The following is a 22992-nucleotide window of genomic DNA, read 5'->3' on the forward strand; positions in this document are numbered from 1 at the left end:
GAGTTCTGAAAGCTAGAAATCCAAAATCCAGGTGCCAGCAGGTCCAGTCTCCCTCTGAAGGTGTAAGGGAGAATCTGTTCCATGCCCTTCTCCAAGCCTTGGGTGTTGCTGGCAATCCTTGGCGTCCCCTGGCTTCTATGAGCACTGCTCCGATCTCTGACTCGGTTGTCACATGGCTTCTCCCTGTGTGTCTGTCTCTGGGCCTCTTCTCTTCTTATAAAGTCACTAGTCATATGGAATTCAAGGCCCCACCCTAATGACCTTATCTTGATCACATCTGCAATGATCCTGTCTCCAAACAAAGTCACATTCACAGGTACTGGGGGTGAGGACTTCAGCATATTTTTTAAGGGGACACAATTCAGCCTATAAAGTCCTGATTCATGAGCATCCATCGACTGTTCCCTGAAGAGACCAGGAACTCCTGTCCTCAGCTTGCTCCCCCTCCTCCCTCAGCCAGTGAGACCCCTGGGCCCTTTCCCACCCACACCCCTGCTGGCTGATCCATCTCTCTGAGTACAAGACTTAGGGGAAGGGTGTCAGTGAATCTGGCCCCATGGTGACCAAGACACACTGGGTAGCTATTGCACCTGCCCACTCTCCTTGGTATTCCAGGGTTCAAAGTTCAGTTTCCTTCTAGAAACCTGCTTTCAGGTCCCAAGGATGCTTTTATAGTTACTGAGTAAACGGTAGGGGTCAAAGATCTGTCCAATTATTTCCTGGATCAGAGTTTGCTTTTCTTTTTTTCCCCCTTACATTAGTCTTTGGTGCCCAATCTTTGAGTTTTGGTACAAGTCACATGGCTTGAAATAGATATGAGATCATCTTAGCACTGGTTTTCGGGTTCTTCCCATCCAGCCCCACCCTGCCAGCACCACACCTGGCCTCGGAGAGAACACGGGATCGCATCCCACTGCGAGGAGTGCCTGCGAAAACGAATGTTAGCGGCTTTTGGTGAGTCCTTGCTAAAGACTGGGCCCCTCGCGTGGATTGTGGGGGGCTGTTCATGGGGACCATCTCCTTTTTCTTAGTTTACAAGGGTTGATTTGCTCTGGTTTTCAAGCATTTTTCGTGTACAGACCTCTTCAAGAGGTATTTGACTCCAGCCAGTCCAGCTTGTCATTCCAGATGAAAAGAACCAAATCATAGGAATTTACGAGTCTGAGAGAAATGCTCCCAGCTGTGCCCAAGATAATGCACAAGGATGGTCACTGCGGCAGTGTGTTGGAGAAAAAGGCGAAATGACCTAATGCCTGCCCACAGGAGCACCTGTACAAAGGTGCTGTACAAAGGATGTACAAACCTTCCTGTACAGGAAGCTGTGACCCTGATCCCAGCTCTCCATGGCTGCTCTTCCCATCCAGGATGCTCAGGCCCAGCCACGGCAGAGCTGTGCCACACGGACTCCTCGCTGACCGCCCTGGACGAGGAGATGCTGTGGGAGATGATGGAGGACCACCGCTGCAGGATTGGGCGCAGCATCTGCCCCAGTCGCCTCACCCCCTACCTGCGCCAGGCAAAGGTGCTGGACCAGCTGGACGAGGAGGAGGTGCTGCACAGCCCCAGGTTCACAAACACGGCCATGAGAGTTGGTGAGGACCTGCATCCCGGCCACCGTGGCCCCAGCAGGCCCCTTCTGCAGAGCCTGCTCAGTGCAGGTTGCGCCGGGAAGGCCCGTGTGAGGGCAAGTAGTGCAGGACTTTAAGGAACAACACCAAGGGGACCTGAGGTCCAGTCATGGGGACTGTATTAGTGTCCCAGAGCTGCCACAACAAATGATCACAAACCAGCTGGCTTAAAACAGCAGAAATGTCTTCTCTCACAGTTTGGAGGCCAAAAGTCTGAAATCAAGGTGTCAGCAGGGCTGTGCTCCCTCTGAAGGCTCTAGGGGAGAAAATTTCTTGCCTCTTTCTGCTTCTGGTGGTCCCAGCAACCTTGATTTGTGGCCACATCACTCCAATCTCTGCCTCTATTTTCACGTGGCCTTCTTCTTTGCATCTTCTCCTCTTCTGTCTCCTATAAGGGCACTTGTGATTGGATTTAGGGCCCACCTGGATAACCCAGGAGGATCTCATCTTGAGATCCTTACTTTAATTACATCTGCAAAGCCTTTTCCAGAAAAGGTCCCGTTGGTAGGTTCCTAGTGGACATAACTTTGGGACCCATGACTCAACCCACTCTAGATGTCTTTGGAGCTGATTCTGATTGTCTGATTAGCTGTGTTTATTCGTTCAAAAACAGGGAAGCTAATAGTTTCATCACATAAGGTTGTTAGGAGAATTGAATGGGTTACAACTTATCAGATACTCATCTCAAAGCCTGGGTCATGGAAAGCAAGTAGTAACTGGTAGCTATCAACATGACACTATTTGTGCCTGTTGCCTTATGACCATTAAAGGAGAAATGAATCCAAGCCACTAATTCAAGCTGAGAGTGATGGGATCTGGGTGGGCTGGGAAGGCCCAAGTTTCTCTGGGACCCAGGCCCTGGGGCGCTTCCCCCAACCTGCTTTGTATACATGTGTCTGCGTGTGTCCACCAACAAACCTGGGAAGTCTTGAGAGCAAAGATCATCCTCCTGCGTCTTTTATCCCCAGCTCTTAGCACGTGCGCTGTAGCAGTTCCTCAATTAATATCAGCCTGGCCCTTCTCGACACTGACCACCATCATGGGAATAAATGGAGCAGTGAGGACCCCACCCCGGGGGCCCTGGAAAACTGCTTTGACCTCCTGATTCCTAGATGTGCAAGGATTCCCCTCCCTGCACCCTGCTCCCCTCATGCGAAGCCCGCCTAACACCTGGTCAGCTAAGACTGTTCTCTCTCCAAAGGGCACTTGCTGGATTTGCTGAAGACTCGAGGGAAGAATGGGGCCATCGCCTTCCTGGAGAGCCTGAAATTCCACAACCCTGACGTCTACACCCTGGTCACCGGGCTACAGCCCAGCGTAGACTTCACAAACTTCAGTGGTGAGAGCTGGGTCTTTGATGTAACCCAGGGTGAGGGGGTGTCCCACCTTGACTGCAGGCCGTTCCAGACATTTCCCTGCTCCCTTCAAGCTGACATTCCTGTCCCTGTGCTCTGCACCCCCCCAACCCCGCACTCTGGGGGTGAGGAGACCCCCTACACACACACTAACCATAGTGGGGGTGGGTGGGCAGAGCCCATGAACTTGGGTTCTAAAAGAAACGGTTTGTCCCTAACTATCCAACACCAAGAGAAGAACCCTCACAGGTCATGGACTCTGCGTTTGAGAGGTGCAGGCAAAGAGGAAGTGTGTCATTTCCTAGAAAACCTTTACTTGGTACTTGAGGTGGAGGGGAGCCCAGTCCCACCCTGTCCCACCTGGCTCTGGCTCTCAGGAGGGGCCGCCAGAGGGGAAAAGGAGAGGAGCTGCTAAGTAAAGGTTTACACAGGCTGGGTGGGAGATGAGGCCATGTTTATTAATTGAGTAATTTTAGGCTTCTCTGGAGGAGCTGTTGAAAGATTTAGGTATTCAAAGGAGCAGGCAACATCACTCAAAACTGTGGCTAAGAAAACGTTTCTGCCTGTTTGGCGTCACAGTCCATATTTATGTGATTCAGAGTTCTGTTATACAGATTCTTTGCTATGTTTTCCTTAGGATGACATGAGAATGAGCATCGAGCACGGCTGGGGGGAAGTTGGGTCTGAACAGCAGGGTCCCACAGGGAAGCCAAGAATGGGTAGTCCTAGTACCAAAATCGCCTGTCACACTTTATTTCACCAAAATATTCAGTCCTATTGACCCTGGAAGCGTTTAAGGCGACCAACAGATTAGGGTGGGGGTTCCTTCTTGAGAGTCTGGGCACAGGAAGAAAGACCCTGGAGGATGAAGAGCCCCTGGGCCCACTGCCCCGTCCCGCAGGGCTCATGGAGACGTCCAAGCTGACCGAGTGCCTGGCCGGGGCCATCGGCAGCCTGCAGGAAGAGCTGAGCCAGGAGAAGGGGCAGAAGGAGGCACTGCTGCGGCAGTGCCAGCAGCTGCAGGAGCAGCTGGGCCAGGCCGAGGCCCGTGCGGAGGGCTTGTGCCAGCTGGAGGCCGACCACGGCCGCATGAACCACGAGGTCAGTGCCCACTTCCACAAGGTGCTGAAACTGAAGGACAAGATGCTGAGTCTCTCGCTGCACTACAGCAACGCGCTGCAGGAGAAGGATCTGGCCACCATGCGCTGCCGCGGCCTGCAAGAAGAGGTATCGGGGATGCCGCTCGGGATGCCCATCCTGACCTGCTGCTCCCCACCCCGTGCCTCTGCACTCACTGGTCCATCTCCTGGAACTCCCACCCCCACTCCCTGTGACGCCCCTGCAGGAAGCTGACCTTTCTCCTCCACCAGGGCCCCCTTGCATAGGCTATGTGGCCTCGAGCCTGCCCTGCCCTGTAACTGCCTGGTCTGTGAAGTGCCCACCATGTGGACCCCGCCTGCCTGTGTCTAGGGGCCCATCTGGCTATTCTGGGAGTGGTGGACCCACCCAGGCCCCACCCCCCTCTGGCAGTGTCAGTAACCATGGGGACAGTGGACCTCTATCAGCCCCTCCTTTGTCTTTCTTAGCTGGTGCTGGATTCAGGTGGGAGAACAGGAGTGCTGTTATTTAGGCCCCCTTAGACCCCAGCAGTCTTTCACTCATTTTTCTGTTGGGGATAATCATCTTCTTATTGGCCTGCAAGAGTTCTTTATGGAGGATATTCATTCCTTGTCATTTGGCATTTGCTTTTGCTTTTAACTGTGGCACTGTTTGATTTTAGTTTTTTAAACTTTATTTAGAAAGAATTTCTAATTTGCCCAAAAATATACACATAAAAATACAAAGGACTCCCACATACCCTTACTTTATCACTTGTGCTCTCTCTCTCTGTCTCTCTCTCTCCACACATACACACACTTTTTCCTGAACCACTTGAGTTGCGTACATCATAGCCCTTTACACCTAAACATTTCAGGGACTATTTCCTAAAAATAAGATATTCTCTTATATAACCGAAGTACAGTTATCAACTTCATGAAATTACATTGATACAAGCCTTTAATCTAATCTACTGTACGTGTTCCAGTTTTATCAATTGACCTAAATTACATCCTTGATGGCATTTTCCCTCCAGTCCAGGATCCAGATCAGGATCAGGTATTGTACCAAAATCGCCAGTCATACTATTACTCCCTGCAGCTAGTAAGCAATCCAGGGGTCGGGGGAGGCGTTCTGAGGCCAGCAAGCACCCCTGCTCCTTGTCGACACTCCCCTCTGGACTTAGCCTCACCGGGGATTCTTGCTTGAGCATGTCTTTACTCTAGTGGCTGCAGAATGCTAAGTCCCATCCCATCTCCAGTGCTTTCTCCAGTGACCAGTTTACCCTCGGCATCCTGGCTGTGAGAAGGAGCCTTTCCTTTTCCCCACTTATGCATCTGTTATTGGCATAGACATGTGGATTCCTATTTCCAGTGATCTAAAACATATCATTGTCCTAAGCGAGTTTGGTGCTCAAAGTGTCCTAGATTTGGCTGTGGGAGCCCCATCAATCTGCTCTGTGTCCTGGGACATGCCCCCACGTTTTCTTAGCATGGACTTTCTTTGCATCATCACAAGATATTCCAGGATCATCTCGTACCCACACTGCCTCAGCTCCAGGGTCAGCCACCTCTCCAAGGAGCCCAGTTCCTTTTAGAGACCAAGATCCAGTGTGCTCATTGCTACTGGGGTGTCTTTGCTTCTCAGCCCTTTCAGTGGACAGGGCTAGGAAACGTGCACATAGATACAAAAGTATACATACACATACAAATATGCACGCAAGTATGCATATACACGTACATGCACATGTTTTAGAAATCATAAGTTCACGCCCAAACCTCTAATTCCAGTAGATGCCCCAGGGTTTCTTCTTGCTGTGCCCCACTCCACACTGTGTGCTCTTTCCTCAGTGAGAACCCTAGCTCCCACTTTAACACATTCCTCTCTTGCTCAGTCCTGTAGTACATCTGAAATAGATTCAGAATTGCTTTGCCTGTACCAGTACAATGGACTAGACTAGGATTTGTAATTCTCTCCCTGCCACCGTCCAACCCTGCCCAAGGCTGAGGGTCTGTAGTTAAATACTGTGTTCGTAAGTTATTGTGGCTGCCTTCCATCTTCTCTTTCTCTGCCTCTGCCTCACCCCCTTCTCTCTCTCCCTTCATGTGGTTACGGTATTAGCTTGAAATATAATTAGGTTCATGTGTTTGGTTTACTTTCAGTTTTAGGTCTCCTCCTTCCAGATCTTAATGATTTAATTTTACTTCTTGAATCTGGAGAATATGATATGCCTAACCTAGTTATTAGCCCATAGCAGGAACTTGGTAATTGCTTATGGAAAGTTTGCTCACTAGATGGCAGAGGTAAAAAGTCCAAGCCCAAAGGTTCTTCCTTCTCTGCTTGACCCCAACCCTGGAGTGAGTGCTGAACTCCACCCTGACATCCAGACCTCCTGGGTTTGCCTTACGGGGAAACTCCCCTCTTCCCAGGGACACCACACCTGAGACAGGGAGAGGCCAGGCCCATCAGCTCGAGGTGCAAGTTTCTCTTGGACCACTACCCAGCAGGACCGAGGCCAGCAGGACCTGGCCAGGTCGTTTACAGAGCTCATAGCCCTGGACATGCAGCCCACTGGGTGGCAGGCGGCTCATACTAGCACACAGAGTTCAAGTGTGTCTGAATAGACCAGGTCCTGTATTCCCAGGCATCTCTGCTCTATTTGACTTGACTTTCCTCTTTTTTACTTACTGATTTTTATGAATCCAATTTCCCTTCATCTGACGTGTTTAGCAGAATATGGAAAGGCAGAGAAGCAGGGCCATGCTGGAGGAGGCTTACTGGACATTCATTCCCGGCTGTGCTGGCTGTCAGATCCAAGAGCTAGTGGCCAGGGCTCCTTGTTCTGTCCCTGGAGACCCCAGCCCAGTGATTTAACCCCTACACCTCATCTATAAAATAAAGCTAAAATGCCTTTCCCGTCCCGCCGGGACTGGAACTATTCATTAGGTAAAATCCTTTAACGGATTTTGAAATCTCCGGAGAGGGACCTCTTCGAGTATGAACAGCATCATCCTTAAGGAGAAACGTTGAGAACCACAGCTGGCTCCTGGTCTCGTGGAGAAACAGCAGTTACATTCTCCCCCTTGATCTCCATCCTGGCAGCTGTATCTGATGAAGCAAGAGCTGCAGCGAGAGAAGATGTCTTCTTCCTGTGAGCGGGAATTTCGAGAGCGGTCCCTGAAGATGACGAATGAGCTGGAGCCTGGAGATGAGGAGCTGAGCCACCTGAAGGAGGAGAATGAGAGGCTCCGCTCCCTGACCTTCAGCCTGGTGGGTCCTGGTGCCTCAGCTTCCTGCCCTGGTCCCCACAAGATTCAGCTTCCTTCCCTGGTGGCCAGCGGGGAGTGTCCTTGACCTTGGCCTGTGGCCTCCAGACTGTGGGATTTCTGACAAGTGGTTCTATTGAGGTGTGGCTAAGACCTGGGTGAGATGAAACCTAGTGACTCATCTCCATGGCTCCTTCTCGCATCCCTCCTTCCCACTCTTCCCAGCCCCCAAATGTTAGCAGAAGTGATAGCAGTTGCACACATATTCGAAAGTCTTACTCAGCTGTTTTGCTGCTGCCCTGTTGTTTGGAATAGATGAGGCTGATTATAAATGATGGGATTAGCTTAAGGTTGTGGGAGCAGGGCAATGTTTCTGCCTGCAAAATATTCTGGCGCCCTGCCCACGCAGGCATGAGGGAGTGGGGAATGGTAGGATGCAGAGAAGTTAGTGATGCCAAAGCCCTGGAATTATGCAAGCCCTCTGCCTCTCCTCTCCAATCCCTTTCGATCAATAAATATCTATTTTTTGAACTAGTCCTTCAATAGACATTCAGGGGTGTGGGGCAGGCCGCCGCCTGGCACTGCCACCCCATGGCCTGAACTGTGCCATCACTCATAAAAGTGAGCGCGAGCAGGGAATGACCCACCCGTTGGTGTTCCGCCTCCTGGAAGTTCTGCTTGTGGATTTGTTGAAGGGGCAGCCTGAAGCTACCTAAACAGTGGAGGTGCTATGCTACCCTCAGAGGCTTTCAGCTTCCTGTACTTTGTTTCCTAGCCATGCACACTTGGAGCTGAAATGCATGTTCTCCATTTTAATTGCTGACCTTGCCTTTTTTCCTGCCTGATGTGCAGTAATAAGGCTAAATCTGCCCACACACCATCCTTGAAGCTTCCTGCCTCCTATCCTTGGGACGAGATGATGGGGATGCTTCCCCAGGGGCAGGCCTTTGGGGAGGTCAGGGTCCCTGGGCTGACCTCTCTTTGCACCAGGCGGAGAAGGACATTCTGGAGCAGAACCTGGATGAGGCCCTGGAGAGCAGGCAGGAGCTGGTGAACCGTATCCACTCTCTGAGGGAGCGGGCCATGGCCGCTGGGAGACAGCGAAAGCAGGTGACCCTTCTGGGCCGTGTTTAGGGGCCGGGCTGCCTGGGTGAGGAAGGAGATTCTTTAATCCACACTGAGCTTAAGACCAGCTTTGCCTAACGAATGCATGGGCCTGTTCGTTGATTCCTTTGTCAAAACTAGATTGGGCACCAACTCACAGTCAAAGACTAGAGGTCATGTCTACTTTGTGGGGTGGGGAGAAAACATGTCAGGCAAACAAGTGATTAGAACACAGAGTGATTTCTAGTGCATAGGGGCCCCAGGGTGAGAGCCAGGGATTTCTTTAGTTGCTATAAAAGGCAAGGGGAGGATGAGAGAAAGGAGACAGTGGAAGAGAATGAGGCAGATAGAGGGAAAATATTTATGCATTTTGGGACATGGAATAAACAAAACACAAATAGACATGCAGCACCCATGCATATTTTGATGACCAAATTAAAATATAATCAACACAGCAACTCTGTAGATGCACGTGGAATCCAGCACTTAAGAAATGAGCGTGAATTTACCTTATTTCCCCTCTAGAACCACCTCCCTCCCTCTCCTCGAGGCTCCCCCACCACCCATCCTCAGCCCCGCCCTCACAGCCGCTGACCTTCACGGGCCATGTTTGTCCCCCTCTGTTCAGTACTGGGAAGAGAAGGAGCAGACCCTGCTCCAGTTCCAGAAAACCAAGGTGGACTGCGAAATCTACAAGGAGAAGATGAACGTCCTGCAGAGCCAAGTGGTCGAGCTGCAGAAGGAGCGGGACCAGGTACCCGGGAGAGGCAAGGGGCCGCCAGGGTGACGGGCTGAGGGGCTCCCAGAACAGTGCTGCGCCGGCGGAGTCTCGGGAGGTCGGGAGGCTCGGGAGGCTCGGGAAGGCCCCGCCCCTCTGGGTGTGGCCGAGGGCTGGCTGGCGGGGTCACCCGCCCTCGACGGCAGCAGGTTCCAGACTCGGGGTGTCTCTCCCAGTCCCTGGGAGGTTTCTTGACTCCCCTTGACTGTCATCTCCTGCCATGCCTGCTGTACAGCGTCCTCCCTCCTGCATTTCTAACAGGGGGTGTTTGTGTGCACCCCACCTATTGGGTGTTACTAGAACTACACACATTTACGTGAACTGTAAATGGTGCTAAGCTGCAGAATGAGCTGTGCATGGTGCGCACAGGGAAAGTCCAGGATAACCGCCGGCCAGAAATGGGGGGCTTTCTCTAGCTGGACTTCTGCGTGGTGGCGGCACAGCCTCTTTATCCTATGGGCGTCGATCCGCTCTATCTCGGCTCGCAGGCCTACTCAGCAAGGGATGGATCCCAGATGGAGATTTCTCAGAACCTGGCAGAGAAGGACGCACTCCGCAGGAAGGTGTTTGAGCTGACAGACCAGGTCTGCGAATTGCGCCAGCAGGTCCAGCGGCTACAAGTGCAGGCCGAGTCGCTGCCAGGGGTGAGCTCTGCTGCTGCTCAGGTGAGGGGGGTGGGGGGGGGTGGGGGGGGGATGCAGGGTGTGCTCGGGGTGGGACCGAGCCAGCCACGCGGGCCCTGCTGGCACCACCGGATTCAGCTCCATCCACCACGCTGGCTCCCGTGAGCAGACAGTGTGGTCAGAGGTTGAAGGTACCCAGCTGGGCAGGCTGAGTCTCCTTCTGCATCTCCTTTTATGGTAATACTATGCACGTCATAGAAGGGGTAGCTTAGTGGAAGGTTCTGGAGTCTGTAATGTGTGGTGTTTGATGAAGAAAGAAGGCAGCATATGAAGCTGTGCAGGCAGCCACTTGCTCTGGTGGACGATGCCTTCCTGGGATGCTTGAAAGTCAACTGTCTGAGAGCTGAGTGATAGACACGGAGGGAGCTATGTTCTCAAAGAACTAAAATTACTGTAAAACCTCTAATTATGGTCTTGCCAGCAGCTCCAGCTCCAAGGCACCCTGGTGGGTGGGCGAGACTCTTCAGAGGTGCCCAGGGACCTGCGTGAGGCACAATCAGACCCTCCCCTCCCTATGCAGGGGCCCTAGCCCTTCCTTCCTACCCACTTACCACATCAAACATCTTCAAAAAATATACATATGTATAGAAAAAAGACTGATGGACAGACAGCAAACTGCTAGCTGTTCTATTTCTGAGTGTGGGAGGACGGGTCAATTTTATTTTCTTCTCTAATCAGCCTGTTCCTCCCCACCAATATTCTTTGTGGAGTATGTTTAGATATATTATACATATAGTATGTATTTTTTGTATAACCAGGAAAGAATAACAGATATTATCCAAAAGGAATAAAATGCAGTCACCAAGCTGGTTGCTGCGTGTCCCCTTGGTGGCCAGTTCCCACAGTGCTGGGTGTCCCAGGCTGGGAGGAGGGGACATAAATGTTTTGCCTTGAAGCCAATGAAAGGAAACCACTCGGGAGGCTGGAGACAGGGGTTGGGACTTGGTAGAAACCCCAAGAGCAACCAAAGGACGTTTCCTGAATTAACCAGCCTATCTGGGTCTTTGGCAGCCCAAGCAGGAGGCGGGAGTCAGGGAGCCCTGTCCGAAGAGGAAGCAGCGGCTGGTGCGCATGTTTGCCCTCTGCCCGTGGGACGACAGTGACGGCAGCTCCTCTGAGGTATGCCAGTTCCTCTGCCACTGCTGGGGCCAGACCAGGTGCACCCATGTCTATCGGGACAGAAGAGGGCCTGGCACATAGCAGATGCTACAGAAATGCTTATTAAGTGAACCGAGGGGCTACACCTGGATCTACACATTTCACCTGCATACTCCAATGCCACACTCTGCATCTTGCATGTTTACACCCCGTCAGCATGTGACCCTCACTAGCCAGTAATTTGGCCTCTCTGGGGCTCAGTTGCTTTATATGTAAAGTGGGACAATGCTACCCACCGTATAGATTTATCGTAAGAACTAAGCAATATAAAATATAGAAGGTAGGTAATAGAGTGCCCAGCGCATAGTAGGTGCTCAATTAATGTGGCCTGGCTCTTTGCTCCTCCCTCCCTTCCCTCTTGCCTCCTCTGCCCTGTCAGTGGGAGGCTGTGGTTTATCATCATTATACTCTTTACACAGTATGGCAGCAGGAGAGGTGTCCCGGGCATCCCTGTGAGAGCCCCGTGGTGACTTCTGCCCCGTCCTCCTCCAGTCTCAGCTCTGGTCTGACCTGAGCGCCACGTCCAGCCGAGAGCTGGTGGATAGCTTCCACTCCAGCAGCCCTGTGCCTCCCAGCCAGCAGTCCCTGTACAAGCGGGCCACAGAGGACTTCTGGGAAGACCCCTCGTCTTTCAGGTAGAGAGGGGCTGGTAAAGGGATCGGATGACTCCAGCCCCCTGGCAGCTCACTGGGACATTGGCTTCCATCTTCTTCTTATGTTTTTCAATGGCTGCCCCCAAACCCTGGAGGTGGACCAGGGAGGCTCCCTGGGTGCTAAGAAGGGTGATGCAGATTTGGATTACGAGATTGTAGACAGGGCAGGTGAGCATACCCCCCCAACCTCTGAAGCCACCCACCACCCCTGGGCTGGGCTGGCAGAGCCAGGCAGGGAAGTGAAGACAGGGATCTTCAGGGAGGCAGATGAGACACCCCAGTTTCTGTCCAGGGGATGGGCAGAGAGAAGCGAACTTGACTACTGCCCTGCCCTGAGCCTCTAGGAAAATCCAGACTACCTGGCCGTTCAAACCAGTGTCCAGATGTGCCGTGCTTACTGGGCGTCCTTTTGTTTTCACCTGGAGGCTAAGGGAGTTGCATTCACCTCCACATCCAGCTTGGCATAAATGTTCAGACAGCTCCAGACACACACCTCATCTCTCTGTCCCTCCCTGCTCCGACCCATGGACACTTGGGCCTCCCAGTGATATCAGAGGGCAACAGGCTTCCATCCTCACTGTTCCTGGCTGAGGCACCTGCTAGGAACATTTCTCCTGGGTGTTGGCACCTGAGACATTCCCATTTCTCCTGTGGCTTATTCCTCGTATTTGTCACTTAACTGGTCCTCCCTCCTTCTCAAGACACAGACCCCTCACGGGCAGCCTCCTTACTTTGCCACCACTGCACATCTGCCTCCAGCCTTGGGCCTTGCACACAGTAGGTGCTTAGCACCCTCTAGATTTCATCCTACGGCCACCAAGGGGCGCACGTACCCCACGCTGTTCTGCCTAGAGGCACCTTTAGGACAGACGGCCCCAGGCTTTCTGTGGGTCACATGACCAGAAACCTTGCCTTTTGCAAATTCATTGCCATTTTTATTTATAACAGTGATCAACTGAGAGGATCCACCCCAGGTATAACCAACCGGGATGTAAGAGCACGAACAGGAAAGAGTCATTGCTCTTTTTTTTTTTTTGCCTTTTGTCATTATTCTGCATAACGTCCTGGTTCATATAACTTTAGTGGAATTGACCTCAAATACATCAGGAGTGTATAATTTCACTTGGCTTTGAATGTAAACACAAGTGGCTGTTTGCCTGTGAGCTGGGCACAGGCTGCCTGCAGCCAGCAACTCTTAGCTCTCTGTTGGCCCTCTGGTTCTTGTGAGAGGCTCAGGAGGTGAGAAGGGCAGCCTCACCCGGGCTGGGGGCGGTGTGCCATCTGCCTCACAGGACACATATAAAATACAGGCCTTGGAGAGACTCTGGGGACATCTAGTCCTAGGAGATTGTCAACTCAGAGGCCTGCCATGGCCAGCTGGTCAGCAGCGTGGCCTGGGGAGACAGGAGGCAGCCGATGGCCAGTGCCGGCGATGGCTGCCACACAGAAATACACACCCAGAGTTATGCCAGATTTGATTTCTCAAGTGAAGCCAGAAATCCAGATTCCAGATTCCCTATCTTGTAAAATGCTAGCAACTCATTCAAAGATTGCAAAAGGACACAATGTAGGTTAACTCTGGCAGATGCAGCTCTCCACCAGCTACTCCTATTTTAGGGGAGGTGAATCAAGGTTCTACGCATCAAGGAAGGGAGGGGCAAGAGAAGGTTCAGCCTCAGCAAAAGACAGAACAGGTAGGGGGTGCCTGTGGTGGTGGCACTGAGGTTGCACGGGTGAGCCAAAGCTCCTTCAGAAGGGGGGTGACCTTGAGGGGTAGGCTGGCTCGAGGCCTAAGCCCGTGGCTTCCTCCTAGACCTCCCTGAGTCCGAGAGCATCCTGCAGCTGTCTTCTGGGGGCCTCCACCTCGCCGCCAGGTGAGCAGAGGGCGGGGGCCAGGGCCAGCAGGTGGCAGAGTGAGGACTGTGTCCTCACTACCAGCCTTTCTGAGGCCAGGGAAGGAGAATTCCAGAGCCATGGGACTAGAGGGGGCAGATGGGGAGATGGCCCGGCCCGACCTCTTGCTCTAGGATGCATGAGCTCTGTCCCCTCCCTTTCTGCAACAGTGTCCCGGTGAGGCGGAGGCCAGCCCGCAAGATCCTGAGCCAGGTCACGGTGCTGGCCTTCCAGGGGGACGCGCCGCTGGAGCAGATAAGCGTTATTGGCGGAAACCTCACAGGCATCTACATTCATCGGGTCACCCCGGGCTCCGCAGCAGACGAGATGGCCTTGTGCCCCGGCACCCAGATTGTGATGGTGAGTGTGGCACCAACCCCTCGAGCCCCCAGGATCCTCACAGGGGTGGGGTCAGTGGGAGGGGCAGGTAACCCAGGAAGCCACAGATTCAACTTGACAAAGATGTATTATTGGATAGGCCCACACTCCTTCTTGGGCTGATGTAAAGCAGAGTGTCACACGTGTTTAGAGGAGAGTCCTGGTGATTCTCATCAAAACCCTGCGCCCTTCTCCACCTTGACGTCCTTGAACTCTGGAGGGTGAGCCTGTGAGCTGTTGTAGTCTGGACTATGCACCAGTTGAGAGGGCTTTGGGGATGCGGCAGTCTTGACCCAGGGATCTTCTGATAAAGGCTACATAAGATTCTGATGTGGGGCTTTTTTTTTTTTTTTTTTTTTACTGTAATGATCTTATCGTTACTTTTTGTGTATGTGTTAAAATACACATTATAAGATTCACCATTTTAACCATTGGGGGCATCTAAAAATTTTTTTTGCTGTAAAATATTCATTAAACTGCAAAAACCATAAATGTACAACCGAATTATTATTAAGTGAACATATGGGCAGGGAGGTGACTTTGATGTAGCCTAAAAGCAGAATTATTAAACATCAGGCCATTTAAGAATAGCAAAAGGGCTTCCCTGGTGGCTCAGTGGTTGGGGGTCCGCCTGCCGATGCAGGGGACACGGGTTCCTGCCCCGGTCCGGGAAAATCCCACATGCCACGGAGTGGCTGGGCCCATGTGCCATGGCCACTGAGCCTGCACGTCCGGAGCCTGTGCTCTGTCTGCAACTGGAGAGGCCACAGCAGTGAGAGGCCCGTGTACCGCAAAAAAAAAAAAAAAAAGAACAGCAAGAAATTCTCGAAACAGGTGTCACTCATTCCTCCCAGGGTAGGCAGTGAAGGCAAGTGCTGAGAGGGAGAGGGAGGGGCTGAGCCCTCAGTCAGGACTCCCTCGGACCCCATGGCTTCTCTCTCGCTGTCTGTGTGCTGAGCTGAGTTCTCACGTGTCTCGAATGATCACACACAGAGCTCCTGACGTAAGCATCAGTCCACCCAAGATGAAAGCCCTTTGTCACACTTCTAACAGTCCTTGTGAGATTCTCAGTTATCAGCTCATGTTGTGGTTAAGACAACGGATCCCCTTTATGAGACAGTCCTGATACCCAAATGGGGCCAATTCAGTTCTAATAGTGTTAAAAACATATCTCATTTTTTTTCTCATTATAAAAATATCTACTCTCCTAAATCAAAACAACACCGGGAATAAATGAATGGCTGAGAGCCCTGTTGATTTCACAGCTGGGGAAGGGGTGGCGCGAGGGGTGCCCTGGCATCTGGTGGCTGGAGGCCACAGATGCCACAAAACATCCTGGACGGCCCAGGACAGCACCAAATGTCAATAGTCCCAAGCTGAGAACTCTGCTCCAGAATGCTCTAGAATGGAGCATGTTGGAGAGCAGACACTCAGTGCCTAGTGGCGATCTCAATACATGATCCGGGGCAGGAACGTGTGTAACCAGGAGGCGCTGCACCAAGATGTCCTGACACAGGGCTCTGATGGGTGTGGGTGGGTGTCTGGGAAGGAGTGGGTCTCCTGCAGGGCACATGCCTGCACTCAGATCACAGCTGCAGAACCCTGGTCAACAGAGGTGACCCTCATGATTTGCCCTCAGGTGGATTACAAGGCAACAGAGCCCTTGAACAAGGCTGTCCTGGAGGGCATGACCCTGGATCGGGCCGTCAGACTTCTCCAGAGGGTGAACGGCTTCTGCTGTCTGTCTGTGAAGGTCAACGTGGAGGGTACACACTCCCCTGTCCTGTCCTACCCCCCCTCCAGAGGCCACTGATGCCAGTGCTCCCAGCCCACTGCAGAACCAGGCTGAGCCCCAAGTCTGTGGTGGCCCCCCAGGCAGAACTGTTCTCATGGGGGATCACAGCCCTGGACTTACCTGTCCTCATGTCCTCTCTGATCAGGTTATAAGAAGCTGGTCCAGGACCTAAAGGCCAAAGTGGCCACGTCGGGGGACTCCTTCTACATCTGGGTCAACCTTGCCCTGGAGAGGCGGGCAGAGGAAGAGCTACAGGTGCACTGCAACGACATCCTGCACATCACAGACACCCTGTTCCAGGGCGGCAGCTGCTGGCATGCCCACCGTGTTGGCCCCTACAGCACCAAGGGCACCGAACAGGGCACCATCCCCAACTATGCACAGTGAGCAGCTGTTGTGGGCTCCCACACCCCAGAGAGGGCCTGGGGAGCTCCCCGGTGGGGGACATTGCCTGGCCTCACTTAGTGAGGAGGCCCCCTCCTGCCCAGGAGAAACAGCCTTCCTGAGGCTCCCTCTACTGCCCAGGGATACAGGGTGGGGCACCTCAAAGAAGTGGAATCCCCATCGTGCTACCCACCAAGTTCACTGCTTGGATGGGATTTCTCTGTGAAACGGGATGGACCTCAGTCCTAGAGCATTCTAGAGTATTTGGGACCAGTTCCTCATCCTCAGCACTATTGACATTTGGGGCTGGCTCACTGTTTGTCGTGGGGGACCCTCCTGGGCACTGTAGGATGTTGAGCAGCGTCTTGGCCTCCACCTGCTGGATGCCAGTAGTGCCCCTGCCCCCCTAGTTGTGACAACCAAAAATCTCCAGACATTGCCAGTGCACCCTGAGGATAGGTGACTCATCATGCTGGTGTGTCCAGGACTGCCTTGGTTTTAGCACAGAAAGTCCCATGTCCTGGAGAACCCCTGAGTCCTGGGCCAAATGGGACAGCTGGTCACCCTCCCTGGGAGCAACAGCACCCCTGCTCAGAACCATGTTCTAGATCAACCATAGGGCACAAAGCATGGTGCCTCGTCCGGCTCCTCTCAAGCCTTATGGCAAATTCTGTCACCTGGAGATCAGACTCAGCAGGTGCAGGGAGAGGCCTGAGACTCTGCATTTCAAACCCCCTCTCTGGGTGATGCCAGGTTGAAGTCCTCGGGCCACACTGGGAGGAGCGAGGTTCTGGAGCGGTGGCCTCGACCCCACTCACACAGTGTCTCCCGGATCCCGCTTCGGGACAATTCAGTTAGCATCTCCAGGGGTGGGCTGAGGCTCTGCAGGTTTTTAAAACCCCAGGGGACTATCATGGTTGCTGGGGTGGAGAACCGCAGTGGGGGCAGTGCGGGTCTCCCAGAGCACTGGTCAGGGCACCCACCTCTCCTGTCCAGCCCTCCCTGCAGCTGGGCCGGGGCCTCCCTCCTCTGCGCAGGGCTCAGCAGCTGCTCATCGCCCTCATCCAGGACACGGCTCATCAGAGCACCATGGCCCGCAAGGTGAGGACCAGTCAGCCCAGGTCCTAGATGCAGGGTCCCACCTGGGTGGGCCCTGCCTCTCTCCCCCAGCTCACATCATCTGGAGGGAGGGGCCCAATCATCCCTCCTTCCACCCAGAGGGTCCCAGCCCCACCTGGCGTGGGCTGGAAGACAGGTGGGTACTGGCTGAGGGTCCCAGGTGGAGAGTGTAGGCTGCTAACCTGAGGGAGGTGACCCAGCGTGTTTCTCCCCCGGGCCCTCCAAACCTTCACCTGGGTCTGCGTGCCACCCAGCCTGCAAGCTCCTCTACTGCGTGCAGATACGTCATGTATGCTCTCTCCGTCTTGCTCCCTCCATCACCCCATTTGCCTACCATCTGGCCCCCATCCTTATTCCCCACTGAGACCAGGCACTGTTGGGTTCTCCCGATATAGAGTACTCAGCAGTCCCTGAGCAAGGCGCTAGGGCAGCCCCCGGGATCATGGCAGGGCCAGGCCGGGGGTTCCCTAATCTTCGCTCTTGCTTCCCACGGATGCCCTACTCGGGAAGGGGGCTGGGGGGCTCAGCCTGAGGACCCTCTCCTGCCACCCTCTGTCACCTACCCCCTGGCATGGGGCCTGGGCCTGCTGGCTGTTCAGCAGGCACAGCCTGGGAGTCCAGGGACCACCCTGGATTTGCCAGCGGGGGGGTGGTGCCAGCCCCCCAGCCCCGTGGGACATCCCTTCTGCCTCGTCCAGCAGCCTTCTGGGGGAGCCCAGAAGCTGGTCCGCATCGTCGGTATGGACAGAACCAAGGCCAGCCCTCTGTGGTCATCCTTTGATGGGGGCCAGTTGGACCCAAGCCAGGTAGAAGGTGAGGCGGGTGGAGCTGGTGGAGGGTCTTTGGAGGCTGCTGTGGTTGGTGAGCTGGGTCAGGGTGATGCCACTCATCTAGGCCAGAATCTGTCTTTAAGAACCATAACTGACGTCTACCTGCCCTTCTGGAGAGCAGCTGAGCTACACACCTTTAATGTCCTTTAACTGACACTCCTACTTCTGTAATCTGCCTCAATAAGACTGTCCGAAGCCACTGGTACAGTCATCTGGACAGCAGTCCTTTTAGAATATTAAAGTCTGAACACTCTCCAAATGCCCAACACTGCACAAACCAGTGGACCCTCAGACAACTGCTGAGTGACTGCTGTGGGCATGAGGCCGTGACAGAGGCCGGCACAGCACAGACCCCTGAGCAGGTAAAACTGTGCAATGAGATAAGCAGAAGTGAATTTAGAGAAAGGTAAATCGTTTTGAGCGTATTTTCTTCTTGAAAAGTGTTTTGAGTGCCTAATATAACCTAAATGACCAGGAGAGGAGATCAGGGAGCAGAGAGGGAGGGAAGGACTGGGATCATGTGTCCCTTGAGGCTGAGGGAGAAGACACAGGAAGCTTCCAGATTGTTTGCAAGGATGAACATGGTTTCTCTATCCTCCCTGTGTGCCAAACAAGGAAAAGGTTTTAAACTGCAGCCTATGAAGCTGATCCTAGAGAAGCACAGGGAATCTAATCAACAGGCACAAAGGAATCAGCCAGGGCAGGTGTGGAGGGCGTGGTGCATCGTGTGGGAGCCCAGCGTGCCCTGTGTTACTTACTGCAGGTGCCAGGGCTGCAGTGGCGAGCCAAACAGACACAGGCCTTCCTGGGGGTGGGGGGCTGCTGCAGCCTGGCGCCTGGCCCGCTCATGGCTCCTTCCTCCCACAGACCCCTCCACCGTGTGCTTCTGGGCCGAAAGCTACTTCACCCTGGTGCCCTACACCCTGGTGCACAGCCACAAGCCCAGCCGGCCCCGGCCAGTGCTCTTTGTGCCCAGGGTGGTCGGGAAGATCCTGATGGAGAAGCTGTGCCTCCTCCAAGGGTATAAGAAGTGCCCAGCAGGTACGCTGTCTCCTGGGAGTCCCACCTGACTGTCAGGTGGCAAGGAGAAGTATCTGCTTTCAGGAGGGCGGCACGACCAGAGGAGTGTCCTGGGGCTGCCAAAACAAAGGACCACAAGCTGGCGGGGCGGGGGCCTTAAAACAGCAGAGATGTGTACTCTCACAGTTCTGAAGGCCAGAAGTCTGAAGTCAGGATGTCTTTGCAGGCTGCACTTCCTCCAAAGGCTCCAGGGGGAGTCCTTCCTGCCTTTTCCTGCTCTGGTGGCTGCTGGTGGCTTGTGACTGCATTACTCCCATCTCTGCCTCCTTGTCTGTGTGTCCCTCTGTCTTCACGTTACGTTCTTACAAGGAGCCAGTTGTGGGATTTAGGGCCACCCTACTCCAGTGCGACCTCATCTTTACTAACCACATCTGCAAAGACCTTATTTCCAAATAAGGTCATGTTCTGAGGTTTCAGATGAACATGGATTTGGGGGGTATGTTATTCCACCCAGTGCAGCTCTGCTGGCAGATAGGTTTGTACTTAACCAGAGTCATACAACCAAAGGGCTCCATCCACCTGCCCAAAGCCACTCAGTGTAGAGCCATGGAGATGAACTGGCCAGTGGGAATCTTGGGTCCCATTGGCCCTGCTCAGCAGGAAAGGTGGCTCAGCTGGTTGGAGAGTGGAGAGCAGGAGTTAGCTCCTTGGCTTTCTTCCATCCACCCATCACTGGTTGGTGGCTGCCTCAGAGAGTTAGGCTACAAGCTGAGAGTGAATAGGGCCCTGTCCTTCTCCCCTGGAGTTCACAGAGGGAACAGAGAGAAGCAAGTATGGCCCACGCAGTTCCTCCAGTGAGCACCTGCTGTGTGCTAGGCTCTGTGCAGTGGGCTAGAGATAGAGAGTCCAAGAGGCCCTCAGGGTCTATTCTGCTCCTCTGGAGACAGACACCTAAAGACGTGTTAGACTGACCCATCTTAGCTCCACAAGTGATCCAGAGAGGGATTCTTTGGAGGGGGTGGGAGTGGGGCTGCAGTCTGATGGCAAGACAGGACAGGAGTTTGCGAGCAGAACCAGGAAGTCCAGGATGAGGGAGCAGAGTGTACAAAGGCACCGAGGCACAGACGGCACCATGGAGGGGGCAGCGGGTGCCCAGACGTGCCGTGTTATGTGGTAGGCAAGGGGACATGATCAGGCCTGATCTTTGAATGCCCGTTTTCAAAGTGGAATAGAAGACAGACTGGAGAAGGGCTTGGCCAGGGGATGGGCCAGAGGTGGTACAGCAAAGCCACAGTGGGGAGAAGAGGGCAGCCCCAAGAGCTGTCTGCCAGCTGTCTGCAGGATCTGGTGATGCTTTGGAGGGTGGAGGCTAGCAGGAGGGCACGTGCAGTTCTCACTTGGGAGACTGGGTGCTATTCAGGAAGAAGGGAAAAGTCAGGGTGTGTTTTAACATGTTTATACAGGGCAGAAGTTCTCAGCCTGGGCACGACATTTAGGGCTGGATCATCCTCTGTTGTGGGCTCTCCTGTGCATCACAGATAAGCAACATACCTGGGCCTCAACCCATTGGATGCCAGGAGCACACCCGCTTCCCAGCAGTTGTGACAGTCAGAAATGTCTCCAGACATTGCCAAGTGCACCTTGCGGGTAAAATTGCTCCTGGTTGAGAACCACGGATTTAAGGGATTGAAGGGATTTCTGGGTGTAAGAAGTTGCATATGTAAGTTCGGAGCTTGGGAAGTGATGGGAGAAGAGTTTATCTACATTTGTCCGTCTTTCCTTCTTTCTCTCCACTCTTCCCTCCACCCAACCTTCCATCCATCCACCCACATCCTGGCACTGGCTAGGCACCTGCTGTGTCCAATGGTTTAGGGTGAATGTACAGGGCATGGACTCTTCCAAGCAGGAAGAGCAGGGTCAGGTTTGTAAAGAGGACACCCTAGGAAGAACTTGCCCCAGAGCTGGTGGGGGTCCGTGGGCGCAGACCCATAGGTGTTCAGCATGGGCTCCTGGGGGAGCGGCTGGGTGGGTGACATCCCCATCAACTGTCACCTTCAGCATACTTGAGCCAGGAGGAGTACGATGCCTCCAGCCAGAGAGGGGACATCATCCAGGAGAGGGAGGCGCCTGGTGGTCGCTACTGTGTCACCTGCAGAGCAGTCGAGTCCCTCATGGGAAAGGTAAGGGGTGGGGTGGGGGCTGTGAGGAACTCCATCTCCAGATAATGGCAGTGGGAGAAGGAAAGGCCAACCTCCAGGGCCCCCTGGACACCCCAGGTTGGTGCTCATCTTGTCTCTGGCTCCATCATGGAAAGACCAAACCCCGTTTCTGCCATTTGGTGTCCACGTGACCTCGGGCGGGACTTTTAACTTCCCTAAGCCTGTTTCCTCAACGCAGGAGATGTTTAATAAACATTTGCTAAATTAGTAAAGTGGAGATAACACTCCATGTTTTAAGACTCAAACAAATATATGAAAAGAAGCTCACTGTGAACTATAAAGTTTTGTGTTGATACAAAGCAGCCAGGAACAGCTGTGAGTCAGAGGCACAAAGGCCCCCCATCCTTCACAACCCCAAAGAGGTTGATGGAGCCATCCAGCTCCTAGGATTTGAGCTCTATGCAGTCTCCCTCAATCCCGATGGCCTCTGATTTCTAGATTTCCCAGGCAAAAAATCAAACGGATGGAAACTTTTAAAACTGTACGGCCAGCACCCTCGTATACAAAAGGGCATTCCCGAATTCTTCTCCCCACCTCCTTTACAAACTTCAGCCTTGCCTGTACCCTTCTCTCCCTTCTCTCAGCCTAACTCCTGGGTGTGGGCTCCACTTGCTTCCTCTGAGGCTGAGGCTCACTTCCCTCCCCTCTCCCCCCAGAACACCCACGCCCTCCTGGACGTCCAGCTGGACAGTGTCCGCGTCCTGCACAAGATGGAGATCTTCCCCATCATTATCCACATCTCCATCAATGAGAAGGTGGCAAAGAAATTCAAGTAGGTGTACCCCTGGGGGCTGGTGGTGAGGTTTGAATGGGCACCAGAACTCCCCATAAGGCCCATGGCGACCACATCCAGAGCCCGTGATGGGGTTTCCAGGATCTCACCTCGTGCCAGCCTTGGAAGTGTCACAGGGCAGTTCCCCTAAAACATCCAGGATAGAGGTCCTGCAGCCCACCCCCGGGGAGCAACCCAGAGGACAGTAAGGTGAGATCCTAGAACCTGATTGACCTCGGCTGAGGCCACATGTTTCCCGGGGTAGAGTTAACAGTCCGTCTGTGTTAGGTAAGGACAGAGACTGAAAAACACTACTTGGTCCATGGCTGGGACAAGCTCAGATATCCTGCTGCCCGCTTTATAATTTGAGAACCGGTTATAAGCTAGATCTGCCACCCCACCCCACCACCCCCATTAGCGCAATGTCATCTAGGGCCCCAGTCACATCTTCTTCACAAGGCACTGGGTCCCCTCGAAGCAGGCCATCTGTATCTAGGGGCATCTGTTGCATCATCGGTCCATCCAGGTCCCTAGAATTCCAAGCCGGTGGCTGATTTCTGGGGCTCCGTGCTGGGAGGCTGGTGCAAGGCTCTCCCTGAGCCACCCTCCCACCTCCGGCTCTGGCAGGAAGGCTCTGCAGCGGCTCGGCACCGCAGAGGACCAGCTCCTGGAGGCTGCCAGGCAAGAGGAGGGTGAGCTGGATGAAGTGCCCTGTCTGTACAGCAGCCTGGCCCCCGACAGCTGGAGCGACCTGCATGCCCTGCTCGGCTGTGTCCCCCTGGCCATTGCAGATGAGCAGAAGAAGGTTGTGTGGACAGGGTAGAGGCCTTGCTGATGGCCCATGTCATAAACAAATCCA

The 22992-nt window shown here is 53.6% G+C and overlaps 1 protein-coding gene across 1 annotated transcript; it reads left to right on the forward strand.

Moving 5' to 3' along the window:
- The first annotated feature begins 938 nt into the window (after positions 1-938).
- CARD14 (caspase recruitment domain family member 14) lies at positions 939-22956 on the forward strand. Its single transcript, XM_065897929.1, has 21 exons — positions 939-954; positions 1365-1592; positions 2830-2967; positions 3885-4210; positions 7184-7351; positions 8338-8457; positions 9080-9205; positions 9718-9873; positions 10924-11031; positions 11563-11704; positions 11799-11891; positions 13537-13597; positions 13787-13976; positions 15634-15760; positions 15935-16172; positions 17211-17274; positions 17994-18105; positions 18990-19163; positions 21201-21322; positions 22018-22133; positions 22761-22956. The coding sequence occupies exons 1-21, from the start codon at positions 939-941 to the stop codon at positions 22954-22956; spliced, it is 3021 nt and encodes a 1006-aa protein (XP_065754001.1).
- Positions 22957-22992: the final 36 nt, after the last annotated feature.

This window comes from Phocoena phocoena, chromosome 19 (assembly GCF_963924675.1).
Source record: "Phocoena phocoena chromosome 19, mPhoPho1.1, whole genome shotgun sequence".
Classification (NCBI taxonomy): domain Eukaryota; kingdom Metazoa; phylum Chordata; class Mammalia; order Artiodactyla; family Phocoenidae; genus Phocoena; species Phocoena phocoena.

Coding starts and splice junctions, on each gene's coding strand:
- CARD14 (XM_065897929.1), top strand. Junction 17,275..17,993: donor AGAGCACCATGGCCCGCAAG/GTGAGGACCAGT, acceptor CTCGTCCAGCAG/CCTTCTGGGGGAGCCCAGAA. Junction 18,106..18,989: donor GGACCCAAGCCAGGTAGAAG/GTGAGGCGGGTG, acceptor TTCCTCCCACAG/ACCCCTCCACCGTGTGCTTC.